The sequence below is a fragment of the Aythya fuligula genome, chromosome 7, assembly GCF_009819795.1.
Source record: "Aythya fuligula isolate bAytFul2 chromosome 7, bAytFul2.pri, whole genome shotgun sequence".
NCBI lineage: Eukaryota > Metazoa > Chordata > Aves > Anseriformes > Anatidae > Aythya > Aythya fuligula.
Genome location: NC_045565.1, coordinates 18,276,366 through 18,303,495, shown reverse-complemented (window position 1 = coordinate 18,303,495; position 27,130 = coordinate 18,276,366). Strand labels below are relative to the sequence as shown.

General features: G+C 41.6%; 1 protein-coding gene across 3 annotated transcripts in view; it reads left to right on the top strand.

Annotated features, from left to right (window-relative positions):
- MARCHF8 (membrane associated ring-CH-type finger 8) overlaps positions 1-27,130 on the top strand; it is a 90,717-nt gene that overhangs the window by 60,977 nt on the left and 2,610 nt on the right. For 2 of the 3 annotated variants that reach the window (XM_032191328.1, XM_032191329.1), the window contains exons 3-7: positions 8,016-8,066; positions 18,926-19,005; positions 19,314-20,159; positions 22,118-22,298; positions 26,211-26,358. In XM_032191328.1, coding sequence (XP_032047219.1) covers positions 8,016-8,066; positions 18,926-19,005; positions 19,314-20,159; positions 22,118-22,298; positions 26,211-26,358 — 1,306 coding nt within the window. The remainder of the gene's footprint in view (positions 1-8,015; positions 8,067-18,925; positions 19,006-19,313; positions 20,160-22,117; positions 22,299-26,210; positions 26,359-27,130) is intronic. The other variant, XM_032191331.1, reaches the window with a different exon arrangement.

Below are 27,130 nucleotides of genomic sequence, written 5' to 3'. Positions count from 1 at the left end.
GTAATCAATTTTCATTGGTGAGCATAAGCTATTGTGACAGATGTAGGAGAAAAAGTGGGAACATGACGTATGCATATCCCAGTGATCAATATCAGTAAACTGGATAGCATCAGCTATTAGGTAGGCACGGATCTACGTGATGTTAACTGATCTGCAGATAGATGCTGAATTCTTGTCCTGCTCTTACTTCAGGGACCAGTTTAATGAGTGTTATATATAGGAACAAAAACCAGAACACATCAAAATTCTGCTTCTTTTTCTTTCCCTACATTTTTGTTATTTTTCCCCTTGATATCTTGGATGTGTGGTGATATACTTCCCCTTTCCCTGCTGTATGGTTGGAAGGTAACCAGAATTGGCTGGATTTTCTTTTATGAGTAACAGGTCCTGAACATCCTTTGCATGACGAAGTGCCAGAATATCTGCTTGCAGATGAACAATGCAGTATTTCTCAGTGTAACCCACATTTACCAGTTTCTGAAACTTGTTTATTTGTGACTCTTGGGAACTCAGCATTCTGAATTCCCTTAATGTTGCTAAATATGTTGATGTGTCAAGTGCCCTGACTGTTGTTCTGAAGTAAATGAGTACAGGTTTTTAGGCTACAGAAGGAGTAAGTACATTTACAGCATGTTTTATCTTCTGGGTGTAAGGAGAGGCTACTGTGTAGCCTTCTCTGGGCATGCACTGCTTGCCTGTGTACCAAAGCATCAGGCTAGTCCCAGGCGAGACCAACTGTGCTTACCTGACGATGTGATGGGTACGAAGTGTTCTTGAGTCACTGGCTGAAGTAGCCTGCTGCACCTAGAGAGTTCTTTGCTTTGTTCCTTGTGTACAGGGGCTGTGCTTTCAGGAAGGAGAGGGTAGTTTGCTGTGTGTGTGTGCTTGGTGTAGGTTTTTTTAGTTATTATTAAGTTTGAACATTAAAACCTTAATGTATGTGTGTGTGTTCATTCACAGGCGCACATATATGTTCTTAAAATGATTGGGTGTAAATAATCAGTTGCTGGCATGATTAGCTAGGAGCTCTGAACTGATCGCTTGATACAACTTTTATTAGCAGACTTTTGCTTTGAGGTTATTGTTCTGCGGTTTGAATGTGCTGCCATTTCAGTGATGAGCATACCTTTTCTTTCAGCTTAGACTAGACATCTTTCCTTCCAGAGAATCATTTTCCTTAACTAGTTTTGAATTACTTATGTAAGGATGGTTAAATGTGTTTTTTCATTTGTGTGTTTTCTCTTAGATAATATTATGCACGTACTCTTTCACCTTACAAACTATCATTAAAAACAATTTGCTTAAAACTCTACAAAACATCACAGGTCAGATTTTTACAAGGATCTCACTGTAACCAGTGTTTGGCTAAATAACTTTATTGGGTTCTGTAGGGCCCAGTTCCTCATTTAGCTAAATTTGTGTGGTTGTTTAACACTGAGTTTGAAATGCTGTGGTTCAGAATATTTTGCAAACTGCACTAATAAAAATGGGAAGATGAAATTTCAGGCAAAACCAGGCTGGTATGTAATAAGTAGGTATTACTAAACAGGGCTGATATCTACAAGTTCTCTTTCAAGAGCTTTTTGTTGCATGTTTTTGGCCATATCATGTTAAATGTTGCCAAAAATACCCCAAATGCTTTCTCAATGTCATTTTTGGGAGGTTCCACAGGATTAGCAAACTGTGCAACTGAGCATGGGGAACGTGTGGTATCAAGCATGTAAACAACTGAACGTACAAAGCTAAGTAGACACTGAGAAAGTCCACCTCTTCTGAGAGTTGATGTGGGCTGCAGTCTTCCTGTGTCTGTTGGCAGCTTAAGAAATTACAAATTATCAGTTGCCTAGGGGTTTTTTAATTTGTGAATGTTTAAAATTGTCAATTGCTTTGGCATATTGACATGTTTAGTGTACCATGAGAATTCTGGTAGTTGCATTCAGTGCATTTAATCTACAAAAGACAGTATGTTATCCCTTTTAATCTGTTCATAATTGCTGGCTTCTTGTGTTTGTATCCCTCTTTCTGCTTTTAAATACATGAAATTGTTTGAAATGGCATTTTCACACAGGTAAGCTTAATGCATATTGTTTCCATTACCATGAAGGGTGTATATTTTAGGATCAGGTCTTCTGTAGTTCATATAACTTGTTTCCTGAGGGAAGGATTCATTTTTATGCATTGCATCCCATAGACGTGCATCCATTTTAGACAGGTTGTCTGGCAACAGCAAGATAAGAACATCCATAAACATCTTGGATGCCAAACACTTTGCAGTTTACTTTTTGTTGTAAATTGGGCACATGGCATATGAATGCACAAATGGATGTGATGTTAGTGAAACATAGCAGGCTTATGGTCTCGTGCAGAAATGAAAATTTGTGCTTCCAGGCCAGGCAGCCTCAGCTCAGCAGAGGTAATGTCCAGAAGTAAATGCGACACAGGAGCAGAGATGCAAGGCTCAGATGCCATTATTTTAATAGCTGCATGCAAAATCATTGATGAACCTTGATGATACCCGATTATATTTCATAGATTAAAAAAATTTGACAGGAGGAAGGACTAAGAAGTTTGTCAAGCACTGGCTTTATATAAACTATTAAGTTTATTGCTTTTCCATGATGGCCTGGTGACTGCCAAAGAAATAAAAGGCATGTTCATTTGATATGATGCAAAATACCATTTCCTGCAGAAATAATTAAATGTTAGGTTCTGTCAATCACAAGATCTAGTGCTGACAGATCTTTTGTCATTTAACAATCCATCAGCTCTGACAAAAGAAGAAAGTAATTCATAAAGCCATTTCCCATTTCTTTCCTCTCATCGTAGGCACTTTGGACAATTAAGTGCATGTGCTGATACAGTCGATGACAATAACAGCTCCCTGCATGAACTAAAAGCACATGTTCTTTGTTCTTCCTATATCCCAGGTGTAGGATTGCAGTGCAAGATTGCATAAACACTGGGAGAGGTTGCTTAGAAATCTGGTCACAGTTATGAAACCTGAAACAATACCTGGGTGTGTGTGGCTGCGTGCTTATAGAACAGCTGAGCATTCATGCTCTTGTCATGGTGCTTGATAGAAGAAATGAGTTTCACTCTTGGATGACTTGCAGCTTGACTGTGGAAGGGTCATTCAGCAGCTCAGTCCTGAGTAGTTTTGGAACACAAAATCCAAACCATTTCACAATTTTCTCCTTCTGTCCTGGCAAGGGACATCCAAAGCATTTTTCTTTAGGGTACCCACTTGCTAAGGCTGCATTGAGTCTACAGCTGAGTTTGGAGAAAGGGTGGTGTAACACATGGGTGTTGTGAGTGCACGAGAGCACCTCTGGCTGCTTGAACTGCTGTGAAGGAGTGGACAACCCTCCTGGCTCAGGCAATAGGAACGAGTGCTTTGGGGTTTGCATGGCTGTGTGAGTTACATAGCTGTTGCTCTTATTGGAAAACAGGTGCATTATAGTTGGGAAGCAAGGGTAAAATAACTTAAAGTAACAAGTATGGGAGACAGGTGGATAGGAGGGGAGTGGCAGCTTTGAGGTCTCTGAAGAGAGGCAAGCCATTTATGCGAGAGTAACTGAGGAGTGGTGGCAGAGGGAAAAGGAGCTGTCCAGGTGGAGGAGGCAAGGTGAAGGGTCCTGCAGGGGAACAGATGTGAGCTGAAGTAACTGTAGAAGGGATAAGACAGCTCTGCTGCCGCAGTAGCGAGTGAATTCAAGGAGAAGAGAAAGAAAGGAAAGTTGGGAGGGGAATTCAAGCAATGGCAAGCAACTGCATCCAGAACTTAGAAAAACGTGCCACGGTAGGAACTGGTAGCAGTTCTCCTATTTGTAATTCATTTCCTCCACTCCTGCTTTCCTCTTTATTTCCGTGAAGCCTGGCTCTTATGGGGACCTCAGAGCAGCAGTGGGCAGTGAGCGACTTGTGAGAAGTCTTTGCTGCTCTTGCAAGCTTTTACTATCTGGATGATGATTTTTTTTTTTTTTTTTTTTTTTAAGTGCCTGCGAGGTAATTCTATTTGAGTAGGATGAATTTTGAAAGGCAGGTTTCCCATTATCCCATGCAGAAAGACTGATCTGTTTAAGGAGAACCACACTTGCTTTGAGTGGTGATGACTGTGTGGTCCATGCTGGCAGATGCTGAGTTCATCCTGAGCTTTCCATTCAAGTGCGAAGACTAATGCTTTTGCAAGAAGGAAGGATAGCTTGTTTGGAGCTGTAATTACTGCACTGGAATGTGTTATACTGTGCAATGAAAACATATTGGGAATAGTCTCTGAGTACCTTTATTTGTTGAATAGTGAGAGGAGTAATGTCATGGAGACTTCGCCTTTTCAACTCCTAAGTCAGTGTTAATTTGTGAATGATCTAAAAGATCCCAGGATGAATGTATTGGTGATGGTTATAGTGTGAAAAGTGAGCTTTTGTTTGCTTGCATTGAGCCTGTCATTAAAATACATCCATTGCAAAAGCTCCATCTATGGCTTTTCAGCTGTTTTCTAGCTTAATGACTGGAAAGTGTATACCTTATCCTTAATGTACTGCAGCATGGAAAACACCATCAAGTGCTGTCTCTATGTAATATCTTCCACAGTATTTTTTTTTTTCCCTTAAGGATAGATTTTTATTATTTTATTTGTAAAAGAGAATTAAATGGTATAGCTAGACCTCATGAAACATATTACTTAGAGGTGTTTCTGTTGCTCTTTTTTTATTAAAAAATAATCTTTTTGGTTCTTTGCAGAAGTTGGAAAGAAAAATACTAAGAGCATTCAGTGGAGATGCTGTTTGAGTGGTCATAGTGAACTGGAAATTGCTGTTACACGATGAAACTCAGTTATTTATCTGTTTTCAGCCCACCGCATTTTAAAGTCTGGGTGCATGTAAACTGGGAGAGTTGGAGCAGCTGTTTCAAAAAAATGTTAGAAGGTGGAAGAAGGCAGGGCTAATTGGTGACCGAAGGTTGAAGCAATTTTAACCAGGTGAGGGAGTTGCTTGGTCATTGGTAGGCCAACCTAACTGAAAAGATTGTGTGTGGGTATTTGCAAATCCATGTTGGATCTGGTAGTGGCTGTTGTGTCAGTTGTCATTCCTTCAGCACATGCCTGAGTTGGTGCTCCTCCTCTTTGCCAGTACAAGTAGCCCTTAAGAGGACAGAATTTGTCCAGTCTGGGCTAAGACTTCAGTGATTTCCTGTTGACTTTATGGACATACCTGTTTTATGTGGTAATGGAACAGAACCATAAAAAAACATTTACATAGCCGAGTCCTTTAGAAATATCTCAGATACTTATATATGTGTACGTGCACTCTGTATAGAGGAATATTTTATAAGCCCACTTTTTGTTTAGAAATGATTACACATGCAATAACAATACCAGCTGTTCCCAGTCATGTACTGACTAGGACCTCTGATAGGTACATAGCCAACAGTAGACCAATAAAGATGATACGAGCATCTCTCACACTGCTGGCATCCATCAGATAAAATCACAGTGCTGGGAGCAGAGCAGAAAGACTAGTTTCTGCGGCACGGCTAAGAGTGTGTTTGCTCTGCATCACTCACTGTGTTGTGCAAATACAGCTCTTGTCCTCCAGCCTCTTCAGAGTTACTGAGTTTTAGCACATGCTTTTCAACACAGGTGCCTGTGTAAGCTCAACCGTGCTCCCTTGCAGGCATTTTCTTCAGCTAGTAGCAGTATTTGGGGAGTGTTGAGTTAATGCAAAGAGCTCGGCTCTGTTTGATTTTTGTCTCCAGGAATTTCACCTGCAAGTCTTTGATGTCTAGGGCTGGATTTCAGACTGTCACCTGCGTAGGGCTCTATGCGTTGCTTCAGGCAGAGACTTCTTGGCCGCAGGTCTCACTCTTCACTACCGTTTCTTCTTGTCCCACATAGCTGAGCTTTGTTTACCTCCCACACATCCCTGCAAGGCCAAGCACAGCCTGCTTCCCCCAGCACCTCACACGCAGGCAGTGACAAATCTCCGTGCTTGCCAACTTGCGTTGCTCTCTCGTCGTCATAGCTTGAGAACACATCCCTGCCCCCCTTCTTTCTCCTGCATTCTGTAGCTTCAATGAACTTTTTTTTCTGTTGCTATAGTTACAATGTCTTTGATGAAATTAGCTGGGTCCTTCCCTTACAGTTGGAGTCAGTTCCTAGCAGTGCTTCTTCTGGCAGGAGCCCAGTCCAGTGTTAGTCATCACAGAAGCATCATGTCTGTATTCTTTGGGGGTCTTTAGCTGTTTGTTTCTGTTCCAGGGACACTGATATCCACATAATAAAAGCTCATAGTCATCTCTCAAATCAAGTTCAGCATTGCAGGATGCAGATCTGGCATTCAGGTCAATGGTAATTTAGGCCACAGCTACACCAGACCTTACATCGGTCCTTGCTGATTTTTGATTTGGCTATCAGTCAAAATTTGTCACTTCTCTGTTCTTCTGAAAGAGTATTTCACTGCCCTTTAGGTACTCAGACTCCTACAGATAGAGGATTTCAGAACACCTTGTCTGCTTCCTCAAATTTTTAAAGGAGGAAGTGCAATTTATATCTGTCAACCACGGCAGTGTCCATGACCGTGCGGAGAGGCAACCAGTGTTGTAAGATGGAGCCTTCCTGCTTTTGTAAGCATATGCAGAAATTTTTGCTTTGCTTTCACTTTTTCTCGGCACAGAGTTCTCAAGCTGCTCAGGGAGTGTGCTGTAAGGAGAAATGGCTGGGGGTGCAGAGATCCCAAAGTGTGGGGGTTGCATCTGGGTGCCCAGCCACCCAGGTGGGCTTGATGCAGGATTTGGTCACTGAAGGTGACTTGAATTGTGACAAATTACAAGCCTAAGATCTGAAACCATGTGTGTTTTATCTGAGCTGACCTAGAAGCAAGTGCAGTTGGCTTCCTTTTTTAAATGTCCCCGTTTGTTATGTATGCAGGACTTCTGTTCTTAGTCTCTGATCTGTTGGTGCCAGAGAGAACTGGAAGAGGGTGCTATCAAAGCATCTCTGTTAGGTTCCTGAAATACCAGATGGAAGGGTGCACTTCTAGAAGCTCTTAGCCAGCACAGAGCCCATAGGAGGAAGTAGTAAATGTGCCCTGTTTCGGGAGGTTTAAGTCTCAAACAGCTTTTCCTCCCAGCTTCACAGAATTAGAGAAGCATTGATACAGATCAGTAATGAAATGTTATGACTGGCTCTGTTTGTAATATTTTTAGGAGAACGTTTTTGTTGTTGGATTTTATTCAGAAAATCGAGCAACAAGCCTTTGCAGATCAGTTTCTAGGTTCATACCTGTGGAATAATCACATCCATTTGCACTGATGGTAAATTGATGTTCAGAAAGCAGGAAGCCATAAAGGATGAAATATTTTGGTGAAACTTGTAGTTTATTTTGGTAGGAGATGTTTGTTATCCGTCAGGGCTTGCATAGTGAAAAGTAACAGATATGTTCGTCACCGACTTCAGTTTTAAGAATTGTGGCTTTTGATTTCCATCTTGTATGATGTTTCCAGCTTAATTCTGAGTTCTGTGGTAGATAAGAAGTTCCTCAGTAGTTCTTGCTTCGTCTCCTGAAATGACATGCATGTGGTTATTCAGAATTGTTTCCAGGCACCACTGGGATACTTCTGTTTACATCACTGGAATGTTTTCTTTAAGCAAGAGCTTTCAGTTTTAGTGGTTGGATGTTTGCCTTTAGATCTCGATGAGGCAGGGCTGAAAAATATCCTTTCCAAATCAGGTGGCATCTGGGGAAGGAGCTCTGCAGTACAGATAGAAGAGGTCATTGTTCTAGTGTTTCTCAGTTTGTATTTGTCTTGCCTATTTGATTTTCAGCAGCGTAATAGCTTGTTAAGCAAACAAAACAGCTTAGTAAATGCGGCAAATCAAGCTGATGTCAATAGAAGCAACATCCTTAAAAGTCACAGCTGTAAGACTTTCTCCATAATACTTGGTTACTAATACCAGGTTTAAAATATCCTCATAACTGTAATTTGTTCCTTCAATGATCTTCTTCTTCCTCTTTCAGAATGAGAAAGCTTTGGGCCATTCTGTGAGCCGCTCCAGTAACATCTCTAAGGTATGTTCCTCGATATAACTGTCTTTGATAAATTTGGGGATACTGGGTTTTCTTTCATTTCAAAATTGGGGTGGTATATTTTAGAGCGTGACCAGTAGAAAGTGCTGCTCATGACAATCTGTAGTTGATAGTCACTCTCCTGAAACAGTAGAATCCTCTGGTGTTGTGCAGATTGTCTTTACAGGTCAAATGAAATGGAAGCTACAGTAGGTTTTCTCTTTCACACTGTCAGCCTCCTTAGCTCAGTAGGAGCAAGATAGATGACACATGCCTGAGATTTTATCTTGGGGAAAAAATGCTCCAAAACCATCAATCGAGTATGTTCTTTTTTTTTTTTTTTTTTTTTTTGCATAAGCTGTCCAGTGTAAGACGCGTATAGCAATATACCCCATAATATGTATTGGATACGTTCTTGAGAATTACTTATTGTCACTTCAACATTGAATTATATTGCTAGTGTCATGACGTGCATTGCTATTAGGTCATGGCTATGTAAGTATTTTGAATTGTTTGCTATTACAATCTTGGTCTTGTGAGGGAAACATGATGCGCTGCTCCTTGTAGTCGCACTTCAATATAACAAATGGAGACCTCAAAAGCACAGTTGCTTTGTTTTTTCATCAGGAAAAGAACGTCTTCTGTCCAAGACAACCTATGGCAATAACACACCCTATCCCTACTTCTGCTTAACAAATAAGAGGACTTCTAATTAGCTGAAATCTAATTTGCTTTGAGTTTACCTTTTTGCTTGCATGAATACAATTGTTTAAAGCCTTCACGCAAGCAACATTGTTCTGGCTGACCAGTATTTTTCACAGGGTGCATAAACCTTATCCCTTCTGTTTCACCGCTGTTGCTGGTAGTAGTGACTTCTAATGGCAGACTCAAATCACTTTATGCCATTTGGGTACTTCGGGATATGTGAAGCGATTTGTGCCTATCTGCAGCAAAAGAAACAGTGGCTGTACTTAATTTATGGTTTATATGGGCACAGATAACTTTCACTTTGGAATAGAAAGGCAGGATTACTAGATGTCTTAAATAACAAGCAGGGCAACTGGCTGAGTGCGTAACATTGACCAAGCCAAAGGTGTTGTTATTGTGGAGTGATGTAGGACTGCATTTTGCATTCAGCTTCAGAAAATGTGTATTCACAGGATTTTGAAGTAAATATCAGGTGAGTATAACTTTTTATTTGTACTTTTCTGAAACGGCACTGTTGCTATTCCTTCTTGCCCTTGCTATTCTCTTCTTAGGGATCCTTACTGTTAGTTTTTTTTTTTCCAGGCATTTTTCATTAGAAATTTCATTTTTTTTTATCAAGTATCATTATATTTTTTCTTCGTGTGTGTGTGAAATTCAGCACAACAAGCCTTTTGACAGCAGCAGTTTCATTCCCATTAGGTTGTTCTCACAGAGGAGGCCAGTCCCAGCAGAAGCAGCATACGCAAAGCTGGCTGCACAGTTCGTTCTTAATTCATCAAGAGCTGGTGGCGTGGTAGTGCAATGGGAAGGACCTTGTACTCTGGCAAAGCTCTCCCTGGTGAATGAGATGCCAATATTTGCATTCTTCTTGGAACACTGAAATGTTCAAAGTGATTGCTGCGTGTTGCAAAAGTTCTCAAGGGGATCTAAAGTCAGCTTTGCCAGTTCAACTTGTGAGAATTTTTGTTTCCAAACATGAGCTTCCCAGAGGTACAAACATTCTTGCTGACCCTCTGTTGCCTGTGTCTGATCCACAACCACTTCACTCTGGAGGTAGCTCCTAACAAGGGCAAGAGGTGGAAGTCCTGCCGGTGAAATCAGTCACCTGATTTGCCTCTTCCATCTGAATGCTGCCTTGTGCATCCAGACAATTCAGTGCTAAGCTGCAGTAATTTATTTTGCAGTTCACCACTGGGATGGCTGTCACAAGCAATTTGTGGGGCAAACCAGGAAGGATTATAGTAGCGGGATGCTGTGGGGAATCTTGAGTGTGTGAAACATTTTTCATTAGTTCCAAGGTTTAATATGAAAGTGCCTTTTATTTTTATTTAGAATAGTGTAACAACCTAGAAAGTAATTCAGGTTGAATACATGTAGAGGAAAACGTCGGGCAGTGCTTGGCTGCCTATATAGACCTTTCTAGAATCCCCAGAGCTTGCTGACACTGCACTATTTTAAAAAGAACCATTTAACTGAAGTTGAGTTTCATCAATTATATGCTGCTTTACCAGATATGTTGGGGTGTGTGTGTGTTTGTGTGTACAGAAATAATGATCACACTTTCTGCAAATGACTGTTTCAGCTGTTATTTTTTCCATCCAAATCTAGCTTACAGTGTAGCAGAGCTGCTACAAATGCTTGGTGCTGGCACTTGATTCAAAGCCCTTTCTGGTGCTGCTATGTCATTATGAACCTGCTGTGATTATTACTGTGTGTCTTTCCACTGTTCTCAGTTGCACAGTACAACCTGAGTGGAAAGGATTGAGTCAGAACTCAGCCTCTAGCCAAGAGAGGATGCTGTGTTACTCAGTGTGACCAAGGAAAGGAGTCAGTGCCCTTGGGCTAAAAGTGATCAAGGAGGGAGGCAGACAGATGGTGCCACTGAAAATAAAATCAGCTGGTGAAGGTAGCAGGACCTCTCCGAACTTAGACCTCTAGTGTTGGGGCCAGGTGGAGCCCTCCCTTGGGAGGAAGGGGCAAAAGGCAGTCCTCCAAGGGGCAGATGCTAAGAGAGGCTGAAGAGACACTGGTACATGCGTCCAGGCCAAGAGAAAAGAAGAACATTTGGCTGGGGATGGAGGCCAGAAGCAGCAGAAAAAGAAGTAGGGGATAAGATGTAGGAGGATCTTCATATGGTGCTATTAGGTTTTATGCAGTCTGTTGCACGCTGGGGGATGTGGCATTCCTCCAGGCCCTTCTTTGCTTTTCTGGTGTGTATATTTCAAACATTCTTTTTAAATCTGCTCCACAAGAAATGTTTGAATTTGTGGAATCTGTTCTATGTTTGTTTTGAAATTAAAAAAAAAAAAAAAAAAAGTGTTGGAGGGAGGTTGAATTGATTCAGTCGTGGGACTCGGGCAAGGCGCAATTCCAAACTTGCCCTGTTCAGGAGCAGTGACACTGATTGAAACATTGCTGGCTGGCACACAACTACACAGTCAAGGTTCAAATCTCAGCTGCATACCCTAAGCCAGCATTTTTGTCAGGAAGCCACCATTCATTAGTAAGTACCTTCATCATACAAGCCACACAGAAATAATTAAGTGTAATAGAAGTTTCATCCTCTAAATATAGATAAAATTGACCCTTAAACGCAGCTAGTCACAGAGTAGCTAAAAAAAAAAGGATTTGCATAGTATTGGTAATTCACATCCTCTGCTTTTAAATAAAGAAACTGAAAGAAACTGTGCTAACTAGCACAACTGGGGTCAATAACAAAGCTGGGCTGTAAACAGTTATCCTGATGTTAGTGATATTGTTTACCTTTAAAGTGTCTGATAGGCCCCGAAACTGATGACATGATACAGGGAAATGTCTTAAGGTCATCTGCGTACTGTTCCTGTCACCTGATTGCTGTGGAGGGCTGATTTTAGCATAGTGAGGAAGCACTTTGTAGTCTTATTTTTATAGCCCTCTGAGAGGTAAATTTTGAAAATGTTAATACTGGGATCACAGCAAAGGAATCAAAAGTATGCTCCTTAAAAAATGTAAATGCTTTTGTCTTTTCTGAAGGCCTGCATAGCTTTATCTTTTGAGCAGAAGCATGCTGTAAAGTATTAAATTATTCTTGGGCTGAATGGCAGCCAGTGCAGATGCAAAGTGGTAGCCTAAGCTTGCTATAAAATTTAAAATCCATTTAGGCTGTTCATCAGCTTGGAACAGATTTAGGAAAGCATATGAATACACACGTCCACTGTTGCCTGCAGCTTTGATGGATTCAGTGAGCGTTTGCCCATAGAAAAGCAGTCCAGGTTTTTCAGTCACTGGGCTTAGCTGTCCTGTAGTCTATCAGCTGACCAGGGCTAGCTGAAAGGTCTGCTGCTCAGGTACATCAGTCTGGGGGGAAGGAGGAATAGGGAAAGAGAAGTTGCTTAAACAAAATAAATCCTGATTCTGTTGAGCTGCTAGGGATAGGATAAGACAGGAAGGAAAAAATGCCTGACCTGAAGGGTAAGGTATACTCTTTTCCCCACTCAGAAGAGAAGTAAGCTTGTGCTGGGGCACAGTGCAGTAATGTTGGTAGGGATGTAATAGTCTCCTTCTGCTGTGATGCCCCTCCTGGCGCCAGATTCTTACTTCATATAAGTGTGAAGGGAATCCTGTGAAGGAGAAACCTGGAAGAGTTTTCTTTCCCCAGTCTATTCAAGGTATTTTGAGGAAGCTTTTATAGTTGATGGGCTGTTTTTTTTTTCTCCCTGCAGAATCTGTGTAGTTGTTACTGTTTTCAGTCAACTTTAATCCTGTGCTATAGGCAGGCTGAATTATGCCTGGGGAGATTTTGAAAGGATAAATAGCCTGCTTTGTGTTTCCTACGGCTCTGATATCTCTAGGAAAAATTCCTGCCAGAATTCACCTTTAGAGTTCTTGGGGAAATGTGAGGAGAAGCTGACTACACCATTACTCCTAGTTTCTAGATGTAATTTTAGCTCATGTAGACCAGATGTTACTGATGTTTGATCCTGACATGCTGGTATTTAGAAAAGGCTTTCAAAAACAACATGCCATCTAGGGCTGCCCACCCTCCACAATGCCTAGCCTGCATGCAGGTAGCCTGTTCTGGCCACCTCAAATGCCAGGTTGGTTGCACAAGTAGCTGTCACTGTCACATTGCACTGCTGCATGGGTGTGCTGGTTCAGCTGGAGGCCTCCTTTGTCTCATGTGCAGCAAAGCTGCAACATCTGTTCCACAAATACGTGCCGGAGACTACAGCTGCAGTGCACTTCTGCAGGAGCCCTCAGCCAGTGAGTAAAGGGAATGCAGTGCTTGCTGAAAATGTACAAACACAAATGCGTCGCATCCTTGTGAAGTCGGATGGCTCCAGCAAAGCAATTATTTCTGCAGTGACTCCGATGTAATGATGGATGCATCTCTTGGGTTTGACTGAGACTTCCCTGCCTGCCCTCAGCCCAGGCTCGGGATCTGTCAGGCAAAGCTGAATTTTGCCACTTTGGTTGAGATGAGGCTGGGGCAAAGGAGCAAGCAGAGAATGGTACAGAAGTGGCCCACAGAGAGAGAGGATTGGGAGTGTGTGGTGGAGGAACAGTTAGACTGGTTGCTCCTGTTGTTTCCCTCTTAACACGGGGAAAAAAGCAGAAGAAACGTAGCTGATAGGTAACGCAGAGGTGAGAGCTGGGTGTTTGAGCAATGGCTGTATTGCAGAGCCTAGATCATAGCTAGCTGCAGTCTTTCTTGGCGTGTGGTACAGTTGTGTAATGTACAAAATGGCATCCCCTTCTTGAAGAACAACAGATTCCCTGGGTCTCTTCGTAGATGTCGTTCAAGTACCTGAAGAGTAGCCAGGTTAGCTATGGAGTGTATTGCAGTGGCACTTAGGGCCTCTTTTCACAAGGTCCCCATCACTGTATGGACTGTACCTAGATCCTGCCAGGGAACAGATATAGGGTGGTGGTTTCTGGTTTCCATGGTCGAAGTTAAGGAGGCAGCAGAGCCTGGGGCTTTTACTGCCTTTGGAGATGCACAGTGCAAGATAAGTGTCTGCCATGTCCACATCTAGTAGCAGCCTTGCCTTTTTAATACATGTTTAAATGGGGTCTGCACAAGAGAGATAAAATAGCTCTTCGGTAATGAGTTCCTCTAAAATACAGCACACGATGACCATCCCTCTGATTCTGTCTTTCTTCTGTTTATACCACATTGATCACTGTGATGCGTTAATGCCAGCAGAGATGAATCTGATTCAAACACAAGTCCCTGTGGCCCACTGCAGCACTGTGATGTCCGGCTGAAAAAACATCACCGTGCCGAGGCTGTGTGGGGTGGGGAGTAATGTGGTGGGGCTAGGCCTCTGTTGTACCTGGGGCACAGACAACTCCAATGCAGTGGTGATGTCTCTCCTTAGCCAGCAGCTACCATGATTATCTGTGTCTCCTTAAGCCCCCGGAGGACCTGGTGGTCACTGGATTTGGCTCAGTGGAGATAACTATCACTGTCCTCCCATTTTATTATTTATTTTTTTTTACAGGGAAGAGAGGCAGACAGAAACAGCTGCAATGGTCTGGTGGCACTTGACACATCTTGTAGCATCAGTCTTTTTGGCAGCAGGTGCAAGCTACCTTTTGAAGCTTTTTATTCCTTTTTTTTTTTTTTTTTTCTAACTCAGCAGGAGAGTAGTTTTGAAATGGGTTCATCACAGTGTAAAATAAAGGCAAACCTATAATCAAAACGCCAGGTTGAGATTAGGGTTGTGGAGTGTTGGGCTGCTTGCTCTATTGTTACATTTGTATTTTCCTGAAGCTTCTTGTGCTGCAGTTCTCATGAGCGGAAGATTTAAGATTGTGCTGCTTTTCTTGAACTCTTTGTCTGCCTTAACATCAGCTGTATACCAAAGGAGAGGTATGATCCATTTTAAAATGTGTGTAGTGCTTGTTATGTTAATTGCCGGGTCCTTAGCTAAGCCTTCTAGATGATTTTGTAGGACAAATATTAGGGGCACAATGTTATTCCTATTCATGTGGCACCAAGAAATAAGGTTTGCAGGTATGGGGGAAACCCTTTCTTTGCTTCCTTCAGACTTTCCCTCAGTGGAGAAAAATACGCTGGACTGAAGTTGTTTTTTAACTTTCTATCATTAATAAGTAATGTAATTACGTTGTTAAAATGTGTCAGGCCCTGCTCTTTAAAACGAGGTATAACTACTAGTACAAAAGCACAGCCCAGAGTGAGACAACAACAACTATACCCAGAAGTGACATCTCAGGGAAGCAGGTTGTTTGCGAATGTACCCAAGCCCTTGACATGTTCACTGTGGCTGACTTCAAAGATGACAATTTTTCTGAGGCAAGGTGGGGTGTGGTTTTTTTTTTTTTGGTGTGCTGCATGGGGTCACAAGTAGGTAATCAGAAAAGACCGAGTTACTTTACCAAGAAATCACAGTTTGCAGGATAGGGTGAGAATGAGGACAACCAGCTATGGCTGCACACACACATGCATATTTATACATATATATATCTTATACATGTAAGATATAAATATTTATATAAGGTATGTAAGATGTATGTATATCTTCTTGATGGCAGCACTATAGAGAGCTGTAGTCTTCCAGGGATTTCTGCCTTCAGAATTATAGTGGTTATCCAAATACCAGTGCAGAGGGCCGCACTGTGACCTCACTGAATTGCATTAGATGGGAATGTCAATATACACAATTAACTATCTATTGACCTTTATTTCTGAGCTATTTTAGGCCACCAGTCTGGCTGTACAGGATAACTCTCTAGCACATATCTCCTAGGGCTTGTCATTGAAGCTGATATTCACCCAGAGTGAAGGGCATGAAAGTCCACAGTGATTCAGCAAGTGATTCTGGGGTTAGACGGGTGAAATTCAAGCTTAGGATACTTGTCAGAGAATGAGCATGGCAGAAACTCCCTATCATAAGGAGTGTTTTAAAACCTATTGCTGCTGTCCACGTCATAAGTAGCTAGTTTACCCAAAGGTGCTACCACTTGGGAGGTTGCTTCTGATGCATAAAGGATGATGGTAAAGGCTTTGATTGCTTATTTTCTCAACCTTTTTAGAGCTAAGCCTTGCATGGGAGAGCTGTCAGTGCTACAAGCTAGCTGGATCCACCTCTCTGCTGCATTCTGCCATAACATCACCTCTTCTTTGTCCTGTTCTGGTCCAGGGCTGCTGGTATTTCTTCCTTTATTCTTTGCTGTGGCTTCCTTACTTCTTGGGCAGCAACTTGCATTTTTTTTGTGTTCTTCTCACTGTTAGAGACTCATTGCTGTAACTAACTAATGTTCCTCTGGCAAGTGAAGCCAGGGAAGTGACTGACGTTAAACAAGCTCAGCAAAATAAGTGGTTAGTTTGGCCTTACCTCAGTATCCTAATCTGATCTGCAGTGCAGCTGTGTAAATAGTTTCACGAGTGAAAAGTATGGGAGGAAAGGAGGGTGGGAGGTACGAGAGACTGGAGGTACACTGAACCACGGCTGTTAGCGGTAGCCACAATTACATCAGCTTCAGCTGAGGGTGGGATATAACTTCCTCCAGTACCTTGTTGTTCCAATTTGTGGTGCCTTTCCATGAGTGTTATCTTATGTTCATTTTTTGGCTGCATTTGCATTTTGTCTGAAGATGGAGTAAAAGACCTCCTGTATAAGAGAAGCAGGAAGATAAGAGCAAAAGGAAAGTTGTTTCACATGTGTGTTTGTGTATGGGTGGTTTTTTGGTATGTTTGTTGGTGTTTTGGTGTGGATTTGTGGTTTTAGTTTTTTGTTTGTTTGCAAGCTATTGTGAACAGTGCTGGCATCTAGCCACAGAATAACAATCCTGAAATGTAAACAAAATTTCATAATTTCTTGCTTGTCCCAGCCTTTTGATTTCCCAAGCAGTGTGACTTTGACATTCTATCATGGTGACAGGCATTTGGATCAAGAAACAGGTAACATGGGTTTGGAAGGGAAATTTTGGATTACTCAATCTAATCATCTGCTATTAGACTGGCACATTGTATACACATCTGTCTTTTTTAATGCTTCATTTCTAAAATGAAGAAGTAAAGAGAGTGGATTCTTTACAAGCAGGTTACCTTTTGTGATAGATTCATAACAAAAAAAAAGACACAGATTTATTAATTGATTTGTCACTGCAGTTCCAGCAATATATGACTCTGTTTCCATGGCAGAATGCGATGTGCTGTTTTACTGGTTCAATATTTTGTTTTTAAAAGATTGCTAAATATGTCTTTTTAAATAATTCATTACTTAAGTCATATTAATTTTCATTTGCGTAATTACCGCACCAGATTATAGTGTGTCAGCTCTTTCGCTAACTTGTATGTCGTAAAAAATAAATAAATAAATAAAAAATTACTGCACTCTTTTTAAGAAATAGGAGTTGAGTATTTGTAGAATAGATTAAAGACTAAACAGAAAAAATCCAAGTAATAGCTGAATTCATTTCCCTGTATGATCAACATCCTGTATCATTAGCATGTGCAAGCGGTGTAAAATATAAGAACCATACTTTCCAGGATAAAGCCCAAACTGAACTTTACATGTTTAATTTGTTTTGTCACAGTCAAGACATTGTTCAGTTTGCCTTCTAGAACGAGGTTATCCTCCTCTTTTTTTTTTTTTTTTTTTTTTAATTATTTTTCTCTATGCGTACCTATCTTGGTAGGATGGGAAACAAGTTCAGGTGTCTCGCTGCAGACCACGAGGTGTGTGTTTGAGCCTTGCCCTTGATTCTTGCAGGCCCAGCTGTAAATGGATACATGTTTTTTCAGGCCTGGTGTACCTGAGACATCCTGCTGCAATGCAAGGCACATTGCCCTCTTCACTGCTGGGCTAAAGAAACAAAACCTTAACAGATGAGTCACGTAACACGGAAGATGACGGTTGTGTTTGTATTTATAAAGTAGCATAAGTCTCCCTGCATACCCACCTTCTCAGACAAAGAAAGAAGAAAATATTGTGTGACAAACATTGTGTATTGTAAAAGCCCACAGTGGTCCTGTTTAAATATACCATGGGGTTCTTCAATTAGTTAAATACAGAATTGAAGAGACCTGAGAGAGGTGATAATGTATGCTTGTGTACCAAGAACAGATGCAATGCAGTGGTGTGGTGTGGTGTAAACAGTTTTGTTGTGCTGAATGCATTCCTCTATTGTGGTTTTCAGGCTTTGCTTGGGCAGGTCAAGAGAGCTATAAAGCGTTATTTGAACTGGGATGTGAGAGCACAGATTTGCAGCAGCGGGTAAGCTGCATGGCATATCCAACAGCTGTGGAACATGGGAAAAACTGCTTCAGAGATTCTCTGCCCATTAAGGGGGTTGTCAACATCAGTCTCATTCTCACCAAAACCTTTGGGAAGTGTCCTGAATTTTCAGATAGTGACCCACAGCGTATAGCAGCAAAAAAACCCTGTAATAATAGGCCATCAAGTTCCAACTCTGAAACAGGATGCTGCTTACTCTGAATTCTTTGCTTATTCTATTTCACACTGTGATCTTGTCAGGTCCCCTGAGCGTGGCTGCTGCCACACCTTTTCTGCAAGTAGGTGGAAGACCCTGTCAGAGTAGGAGCAGGGATGAAAGGCCTCATGAAGTACAAAGAGTACTTCAGAGAATGGTCTGTTTTGGCAGACGGTGCTCGTGTACATATGCTAGTACTGAAAATATGTCCCCATATAGTGCCTGAGTTGTTGAATTACTGATGGTGATGTCTTGTGGGGAGAAAAAAAAAAAAACAAAAAACAAAAAACAAGCCACTAATCTCTTGTATTCATTGTGAGTGGAAGGATTAGCTATTATGTGGTAGCTCAATTACGACTAGTCTATATACACACCTCCGTCTAATTATGCTAATTACTGTAGCATTGCTCATTTCCTGAGCTATTGTTCTGTGCAGTGTCTGACAGCTGGCAGGTTCTGCTCCAGAGATGGCTGAATTTGACCTTGGGGAGAAATGTTTCTGTTCTGATTTCTGTTTTCCCAAGGATGAGGCTTTGTGACCTCCCTTCTTAGCACTTGACAATGAAGCCTCACTTTCTTGCAGCTCGCCCTTGAATGTGATGTAGAGTGATATCTGGCTCTATATGCTGTGTTTAACCCTGAAGGCGACTGCTGTGCTTACCAAACTCTTCAGTTTCTGACTGTTTTTTTCTCTTTGATTTATTTCACTGCAGGCTGGAAGTCCAACCTCTATCTCTGCTCCTCATAGTTTCTCTCGGACTTCTGTTACACCATCCAATCAGGACATCTGCAGGTAAAGTGTGATGTTTGCGTGGCTACAGCAAGGCTCGTGCAAGATTCAAGTTGAGAAAAAACAAAAACAAAACTGAAAAAGCATGTGTATGGGGAAGTAAGCAACACGGGGTTCTGATCTGAAGCATCCCATTTGTTTGACTCAACTGCTTTCTAACACTGCTTCATTGAATCCCACTGACTGTTTGGCCCGCTACGTATGACATTCCCACACTAGCTGTAATTCTCATTTCTTCACTTTTAATTACATGTTCTCTTATGTAATTGTGTTTTACTTTCTGTGCTTTTATTCCACTGTTCTGCATGCAGTTCCAGTGCAGTGTTTTCTGAATGTTGTCATCACAGTCCAGTGCAGTCTGCTGTTGTCTTGAAAAATCCTCACTGCCAGAGCTCTCTGACACAAGGGGTCACTGTGACAGTAATCTGTCAGGACACGTTACATGCAGCAAAGAGAAACTCCCGTGGGCAGGATCGGGGCCAGGCACTCAGGTCTGCTAAGAATGTAAAGCCCACCCGCGCCATGAAATTCTCCAAGTCCCTCAATGACGTGGACCAGAAGGCACAGAGCACCAGTGAGTGCTTTGACTATGTGGAGCGAACATGCTCAGAAGGCAAATTGACCCCGACTCAAGAGCAGTATTTGAGGATTAACAAATTTCATCTTAAAGAGAGGAAATCGTTGAATCTCAGGCCTCTTTCTTTTAGCAATTCTAAGCACTCCTACATCCCTTCCCTTTCCAACTATTCGAGTGCATCGGGAGGAGCAGAGAACCGCAGCGCTGTACACATCCCCTTGCTGGAGGACAAAGTGGACCATGACACCTCAAGAAGCAAAAAACTGTTGCGTTACCTTTTTTCCTTCTCCCACAACTCTAGCACCAGCAGCCTGCATAAGTTCCATGAACTGGAGAGCTATTCCAGTCACTTTCAAGCTGAAAAGTCCTCCAGCATGCTGGTGGAAAGCACGGACTTCTGCTCTGATGATATGGGAGATGATGACGTCTTTGAGGACAGCACCTCAGTGAAACTGAAAACAAAAGAGCAGCGGGCGCCGCTCTGTTCAGTTGAGAAGGACAGTGACCTTGACTGCCCTTCCCCTCTCTCAGAAAAATTCCCCCCTGTCTCCCCTGTGTCTACATCGGGGGATACCTGCAGGTTGGTTTATTGGAGAACCGCCGACCTTCGAGCCCTCCCGTGTGCGGTGGTGACCATTCTGCTTTCCCTGCCTTTGTGCTGTTTGTCTCTTCCTTCACCCTGTCACCTTGCTTTAATTTGTGCAATTTGAAGCATGCAACCTTCTCTCTGCTTCCTTTAACCCCTCTGATGCACTTAACAAGTCTACTAAACAAAAGAATTTCCTTGGGAGTCAAATAAATTGTCTTCAATTTGTTTCAGGTTCAGGGTTCTGAGGCTGTATTTTTCTCTCATCAGTGCCCAAACTGGGAATATCATGAGAGAATCAGCTACGCATACTAAAAGCCAAGCTGAAAATTCATTGGCTTTTAATGAGCAATGTGTTTTCCTGACAGCCATTGCTGGTTTGTGTCAGAGGGTGGGAAATGAGGAGGAAAAGAGGCTGCTTGAACATTGGTTCTGAGATCGGGTCCATATAGCTTAAGATTGTTTTCTTGACTTTTTACCTCCCAGTTTGTATCCCAACATGCTGTTTTATTCATAAAGAGCTTTCTGGATGCCTTCGTTGAAAGGGAGACCTAAGCACTGGGTGCTAGTGATGAGCCCATGTGATGTCTGTAGTATAGGGTCCAAAAAGGATGGGGTGTTCTTGTTCTAGCTACAGAGTATTAATCATATATGCAGGTGGTAAGAACATGCTACTCTGGACTGTCTTCGTGGTGAATTGTCTGCAGGTCTGCCCCATCTCAGCTCCAAAGAATGTCTGAGGAGCAGGAGACACCAAGTACAGGAGTAACTGTCACATCCTTCTACCTAGCATTTTACTGTCCTAATCTTTCTCCTCCCTGACACCACTTTCTGAAGCTGGCTGTGTTACTACCTGCCAGTTTGTGGTGCCTCCCCCCCCCCACACACACTACACCACGTTACCAGCAATATGTAGTTCCTTACTGGCTTGTCATCAACAAGATGCTCTTGTAATCTGCCTACTCCTTCAGTCCCACTTGCTAGCTATCAGCAAGGTCGTGAGAGGCAAGATGCTACACATCAGTAAGAGATTTCAGTAATAGACAGGGATGGCAGCATGCCAGGATGTACTTCACATATGCTTAGTAACTTATTTTCATTCCCTGAGCTCCTTACCATCCCCCTTTCAATTCATGACCACTTCCGCATGGTTAGAAGGAGTTAGTGGTGTCTGATGCAGCCCAAGTGCTGTGTATAAATTAAAGCTGGAAATCAAATGCCATCACCTGGCAGTAGCACTGTATCAGGTGTCCCTTCTGTCTGCATGGTTAGGCAGTAAGGGAAATTGGGAATTTTGCAGAGCTGTTCCTTCCTTAGCAGCTCTTGCACGGTAGGAATTGAAGAGCAAAGCCATTAGTCCTTTTAGAGTAGGTGTATTTGAGGAAAATCGATGCTATAGCTTTGCAGCGTGGTTCTGTTTCTTAGCAATTGGCACCAGAAATAATCATTTCCCTTGTGCAAAACCCAGGCTAAATTAACTCTTCATGATACTGGGTTGGGCTTTTTCACAATTCATTTGGGATTTTTGTTTCATCTTCTGTGTTAGATCATAATCCATGAGTAGATAGCAGTGCCTCTGCATATTTTGTCTTGGGAAGTGCTGTCTGATCTGTTTAAATACTATTTTCAGTTAAGTGCTATTGTTCTGGTAGATGAAAGGTTGTCGTTTTGTACACTTTTTTTTTTTTCTTTAGGATACCAAATTTCTGTCAGGCTGTGTGTGTCCGCCTCATCTATTAGTTAGCAGTGTCTGCACTCAATTATTTTGCGTGTATGTGTGTGCTTGTGCAGCAAGGGAGTTCTCTAGTTGTAGCTCCTTTATGAAAGATGTTCCTTTGATATGTATGTCTTAGGATCCTCAACGGACAGCCGTGTGTGATCACAGATATTACATGCCTCTTTCACATCCTTTCTGCTTCCTCTTCTAATGAGCAGCTTTGCTTCTGATTCAGGATATGTCACTGTGAAGGAGATGACGAGAGCCCTTTGATTACCCCCTGTCACTGCACGGGAAGTCTTCATTTTGTGCACCAAGCCTGCCTGCAGCAATGGATCAAGAGCTCAGATACGCGATGCTGTGAACTGTGCAAGTACGAGTTCATCATGGAGACAAAACTGAAGCCTTTGCGAAAGGTAGGCTTTGTTACACATGCATCCATGCTGAAAGGCTGTCCTTGCCCACAGTCTCACAGAACCAACGTATTTATCATATTTCTATGGCTCCGTAGCAAATCTGGTCAGTTTTGTATAGGTGCAGAATTTAAATTGCTTAACACTCAGCCTCGCAAATTCAACATCGATGGAATCCAGCTCTGAGAGGCAGCATTTTTCTGCTTTAACCTTTGTCGTGATATTTCTGCTTTGAGAATTTAAGGTGGGAATACTGTTCAACTGCCCAACCTGAAACTGAAAATGAGTTCCAGCCCTTTCTCTTGTTGCATTGCCCCACATCTAACAGGAAAAAAATAATTGAGATTTATTGTAGCCCAGCAGCTCTCTCTGTGTAAATGTAAGTACATACATGCTTGCTCATGCGTATGTGCATGCAGCAACCTGTTTTTTCACGTCACATTTGCATTTCTGAGCTAATGCACAAAGGCATTTGCTTTGCAGTTATCCATATTGTTGTTTTTTTATTTCTTGAAAGACTGAGCTTTGTATTACTTTGTATGTACTGAGGTCTACATGGCTTTTAAATTCTTTTGAAAATATGAAGATCTCAGTTTAAACTTCTTTTAAATCATACATTCCGAATATAATTCGGTTGAAATTTGTAGCATTTTTTATCAAGAACCTATTTTAGTGTAAGTAGAAGAAGGTTCACCGATAAATGTTTTATCTTTTCTTTGTGTGTGACTAAGTTTTAGTACTTCATGTTGCTAGAACCTCTGTTTTTGTTTTATAAAATAGGAATACCTTTAATAAATCTGGTGATTTAAAGTATACGTACTTAAACACTATTTGTATTGTAAGTCCAGTTTTGTGCTTGAATTCTTTTGTTCATGTCCTCCAAGCTTTCAAATTCAGTTAATCCTCACCATTGTGATTTTGAGGTGGAAGTCACTGGTATTCTTAGCACAGACAAATCTTGCCACATCTACCAAAGTGAAAGAGGTTAATAGAAATAACCTTAGTCTGGAGCTCGAATAAATGAGAGACGTCACAATCAAATATGATGATCTTAAATCATATAGGGTGGGAAGTCTAGACAGCAGCCATCTGAAAGCTACTGTGAGGACTTGTCCAGTTTCCACAACCAACTCCTAACAGAAAATGGAACATAATTCAAACACTCTCATTTTTTTTTATTTTTTATTTTTTTTAAGTGGAGGTGTGCAGTTTGCAGTATATATAGCATAGTGTCTCCTGTTGATAGGATGACCTCTGCTTATGACTGGAGCAAATCATTGCCTTCGAAGAACCGTAGCTTTTTCCTTGGTAGCCCCCTTAGCACAGAGCATTGTCACTCTGAGCTGCAGTACTGGTTGCCATAGGTTCTGTTATTTCAACAGACAACTCTTTGCGCAGCCCATTCATAGGGCATGAAAGAAATTATTCTAGAGAAGCCTGAGTAAAAAGAGGTGCGATAGGTGCCAATTAGCTGCTTATTCTTCTATGCTCATTCTGCCTGGAGTGGGCAGGGGAGGCATTTTGTGCGTATTTGTGAGAGAAAGCTGTTGACCACCTTCAGAAATGAGTCATTTGGCATCATTAGTTATATCTGAACAGGTCATCCATGGAAGAGAGACCAGATGCTAGAAGGATAAGAAGGAATTTACCTTTCAAATACGTCTAAAGAGTCCTGTAGAGGTTCAGCTGCAGCCAGAAGACAAGCTGCCTCTGCATCTTCAACTCATCCTTTCTGGTATCCTGTCAGTGGGGACAAAACAGTGTGGAACTGGTGATTATGAACAGGATGGAACAAATAACAGGGCTTGTGCATATTTGTAGGGTAGAAATGGAATCTAAAATCCTCAGCATCTTAAGGCTGTATTGCATCACCGTCTATTGGCCTGTGGCGTGTTAAAACAGTAAGTTACAAAGGGAAGAGAATGAGGAACAAACCATGTCATGGTACAAGTGAAAGTGAGGAGAGAGAGAGGGAAGCTTCATTTTTTAATTTAATGAGGAAAAAAAAAAAAAGACAATTAGACCTGATTTTTCTGTGTTTTTATTATTATTATTACTATTTTGTTTGTTCTAGCAACACTTTAAAAAAAAAAAAAAAAGAAAGAAAAAAAAGAAAGAAATATTGAGTGTTGTAATTGTGAAATGCCATTTGCTCTGTCATCAGAACAGTGCACCAGGGGCTTCCAGATTCTAGTTTCCAGTTGGGGATGAGGCAGAACAAATAATTTGCAGAACAACTTCTCTGATGTGGACTTGTATTGATGGAAGAGATGGAGTGATGTGGGTTGGTTTGGTGACTCCGATGGCAGCAGTTCACAGGATATATAGCCGAGGAGCTCTAGCTGCAGAACTGAAAAGAGGAGCATTAACTAGTCAAAATTCAAGACCTTGTGACTCTGTAAGAGTCTGTAGAAACTAAACATCTTTGTTTAAATACACAATCTAGTTCTTATTTAAAACATAGCATCCAAATGGAATGTTTTGTCCAGTCTTTTTCTAAGGAAGTTGAAAGAATATAATTTTGTAGCATGGCACGAATCTTTAACGTCATTGCTAGAAGTCTTCAGTTCTTGTGCCATAATGAGACTTGGACGCCCACTGATGTAGAAATATGTCTTGAACTAGCCAAAGACATTATTGGTAAGACAGAGGATCACAAAGTCTCTGTTTTGTGGTTCAACCATTCTTGCATTTGAAGCACTGGTAACAATAATTCAACATGATGGGTGATCTCAGTCGTATCAGTAAGGTCATCTTCATTATCTTCCACACTTTCCCTCTTTTTCAAAGTCAACTTTTTCTATGAGTTATTTCAGGAGACATCAAATGCAGCTCTCTGTTAACACATGGGTATGTATGAGAAGCTTAAGTACCCTGGTATATATTTTATGGAAGTGTGAGGGGAAAAAAAAACAAAACACCTTAACACTTTGTTCCAAGCAAATACACTGAAGGATGCATAATAAACCTGCAAAAGTTTTCATCATACAGAGAAAATGTGTTTAAAAACAAACAAACAAACAGGTTCCAGGTGCCATTGGTTAATAAATAAATAAAAGCTGTTTTTGAAAATTTCCATGTATTTTATGTTAGAAGCATCTATAATAATTGTCTACATTCTTTCTATCCTTCCTAAATGTCAGTGACCTGATTTTGTGGTTTCTATTGCGGCTGTAAAGACATTGCTGAAAGATGCAGGTCTGGGAGTTTAACTTGATGCATAATCTCACTTTCTAAAGCTGTTAGCCCAGTTCTGCTGTATATTCTTAGGGCACGTGTTTAAGTGCACTTGAAACACTGAAAATAAAATATGGGTGTTGCTGCTGTAAGTAGCATTAAATATACGTGAAGATCGAATGAAACCTCCAGAGGTAGGAGGTGAGAACTAAACAGCCTTCAACTGAGAGCTAAACAGCCTTGGCTGTGCACCGGGGGCCTCTTAACAGCTCAGAGTGAGATATCTTACACGTACTGGACGATTGGATCATGTACTACTCTTACTGCTGTGTGTTATTGAATGCCTGCCTGAGCAAGGCAGCCCTTTCGCCCTTCAAGATGTTCATTTTTGAGTGTGAGTGCCTGCTGCTCAGTTACGAACGCACTGAGAAGCAGCCTTGCTTGTGGATCCCGCTGTGCTGGAGCCTGTGTGGGTGAGCAGGGTGTGATGACTTTGTGCTGAGGCTCCAGGTGAGAGTTGAGCCCTGATGTTCCCGTCCTGCACCAGGACCGATTGTTCCTGTCACAGCAGAGCAAGCTGCCAGCCATCACGTGCATGCTGTGGTCAGGACAGTCGTCGTGTGACTTCTAAAACTGGTCTGCTGTCTGGTTTTGTTCTTATCAGTGTTTGGTTTTTATACTCTCTGTTAACTGTGATAAATACTTAATCTTTTGGTCTGCTTCTGGATTTCTTGACAGTGGGAGAAGTTGCAGATGACAGCCAGTGAGAGGAGGAAGATCATGTGCTCTGTGACATTCCATATCATTGCCATCACCTGCGTTGTGTGGTCTCTGTATGTCCTCATAGACAGGACTGCTGAAGAGATTAAACAGGGACAGACTACTGGTATGTTACTCGGTTATCTTCCCACTTATTCCCTTGGAATAATTATTGATCCTGAATGCAGAGAGGGTGTACAACATGAGTGTGCAGGTAATGCTTTTACTTAGATGAGGCAGCTTTAGCCTGAGGTTGGGTTGGGTTAAAAGCAGTTTTTAAATGACTTAGTTAAATTGGTGTAAATTTGTCTGTGGGTGCTTTTAAGTCTATTTCAGAGCAATTTCTTTTGCAGTTATGAAATGCACAGATACGGGAACCAATCCACTGTAGCAGACACAAAATTGCATTGGCTTAGCTAATGTAGTTTTCAACTGCAACACTTACTGAGCAGATAGGGATGTAAGCATTTGTTTGCTGCTATGGCTACCTTTAGCTGAGCAAAATGAGAACAGTTTAAAAAAAGAGAAGAAGAAAGAGGAACCTAAATCCAAATCTTTGAGCCAAACTAACAGGATTAGTCTTTCTATTCAGCCATCTGTGAGATGGGTTAGCACAAGTTTCCTGTGAGAGACATGTTCAGCTGGAGAAATTGTAATTAGTGGTTGTACATGAAGCAGAAGAAATTCAGGTTGATTCTTAGGACTCCAATTCATGCAACTGAGATGAGACACACTGCAATTCATGCAGTGGTTGCCACCCCACTGCAAGGATGTCTTAACTTCTTGAACAGTAAGTTTTCTTCAGAATGCCAGCTGTAAATTTACCAAATTGAAATCTGTTTACCTTGGTGTGCTGGGCCATGATTTCCATCTGTTGTAGAACGGTTTCTCAGGCAACT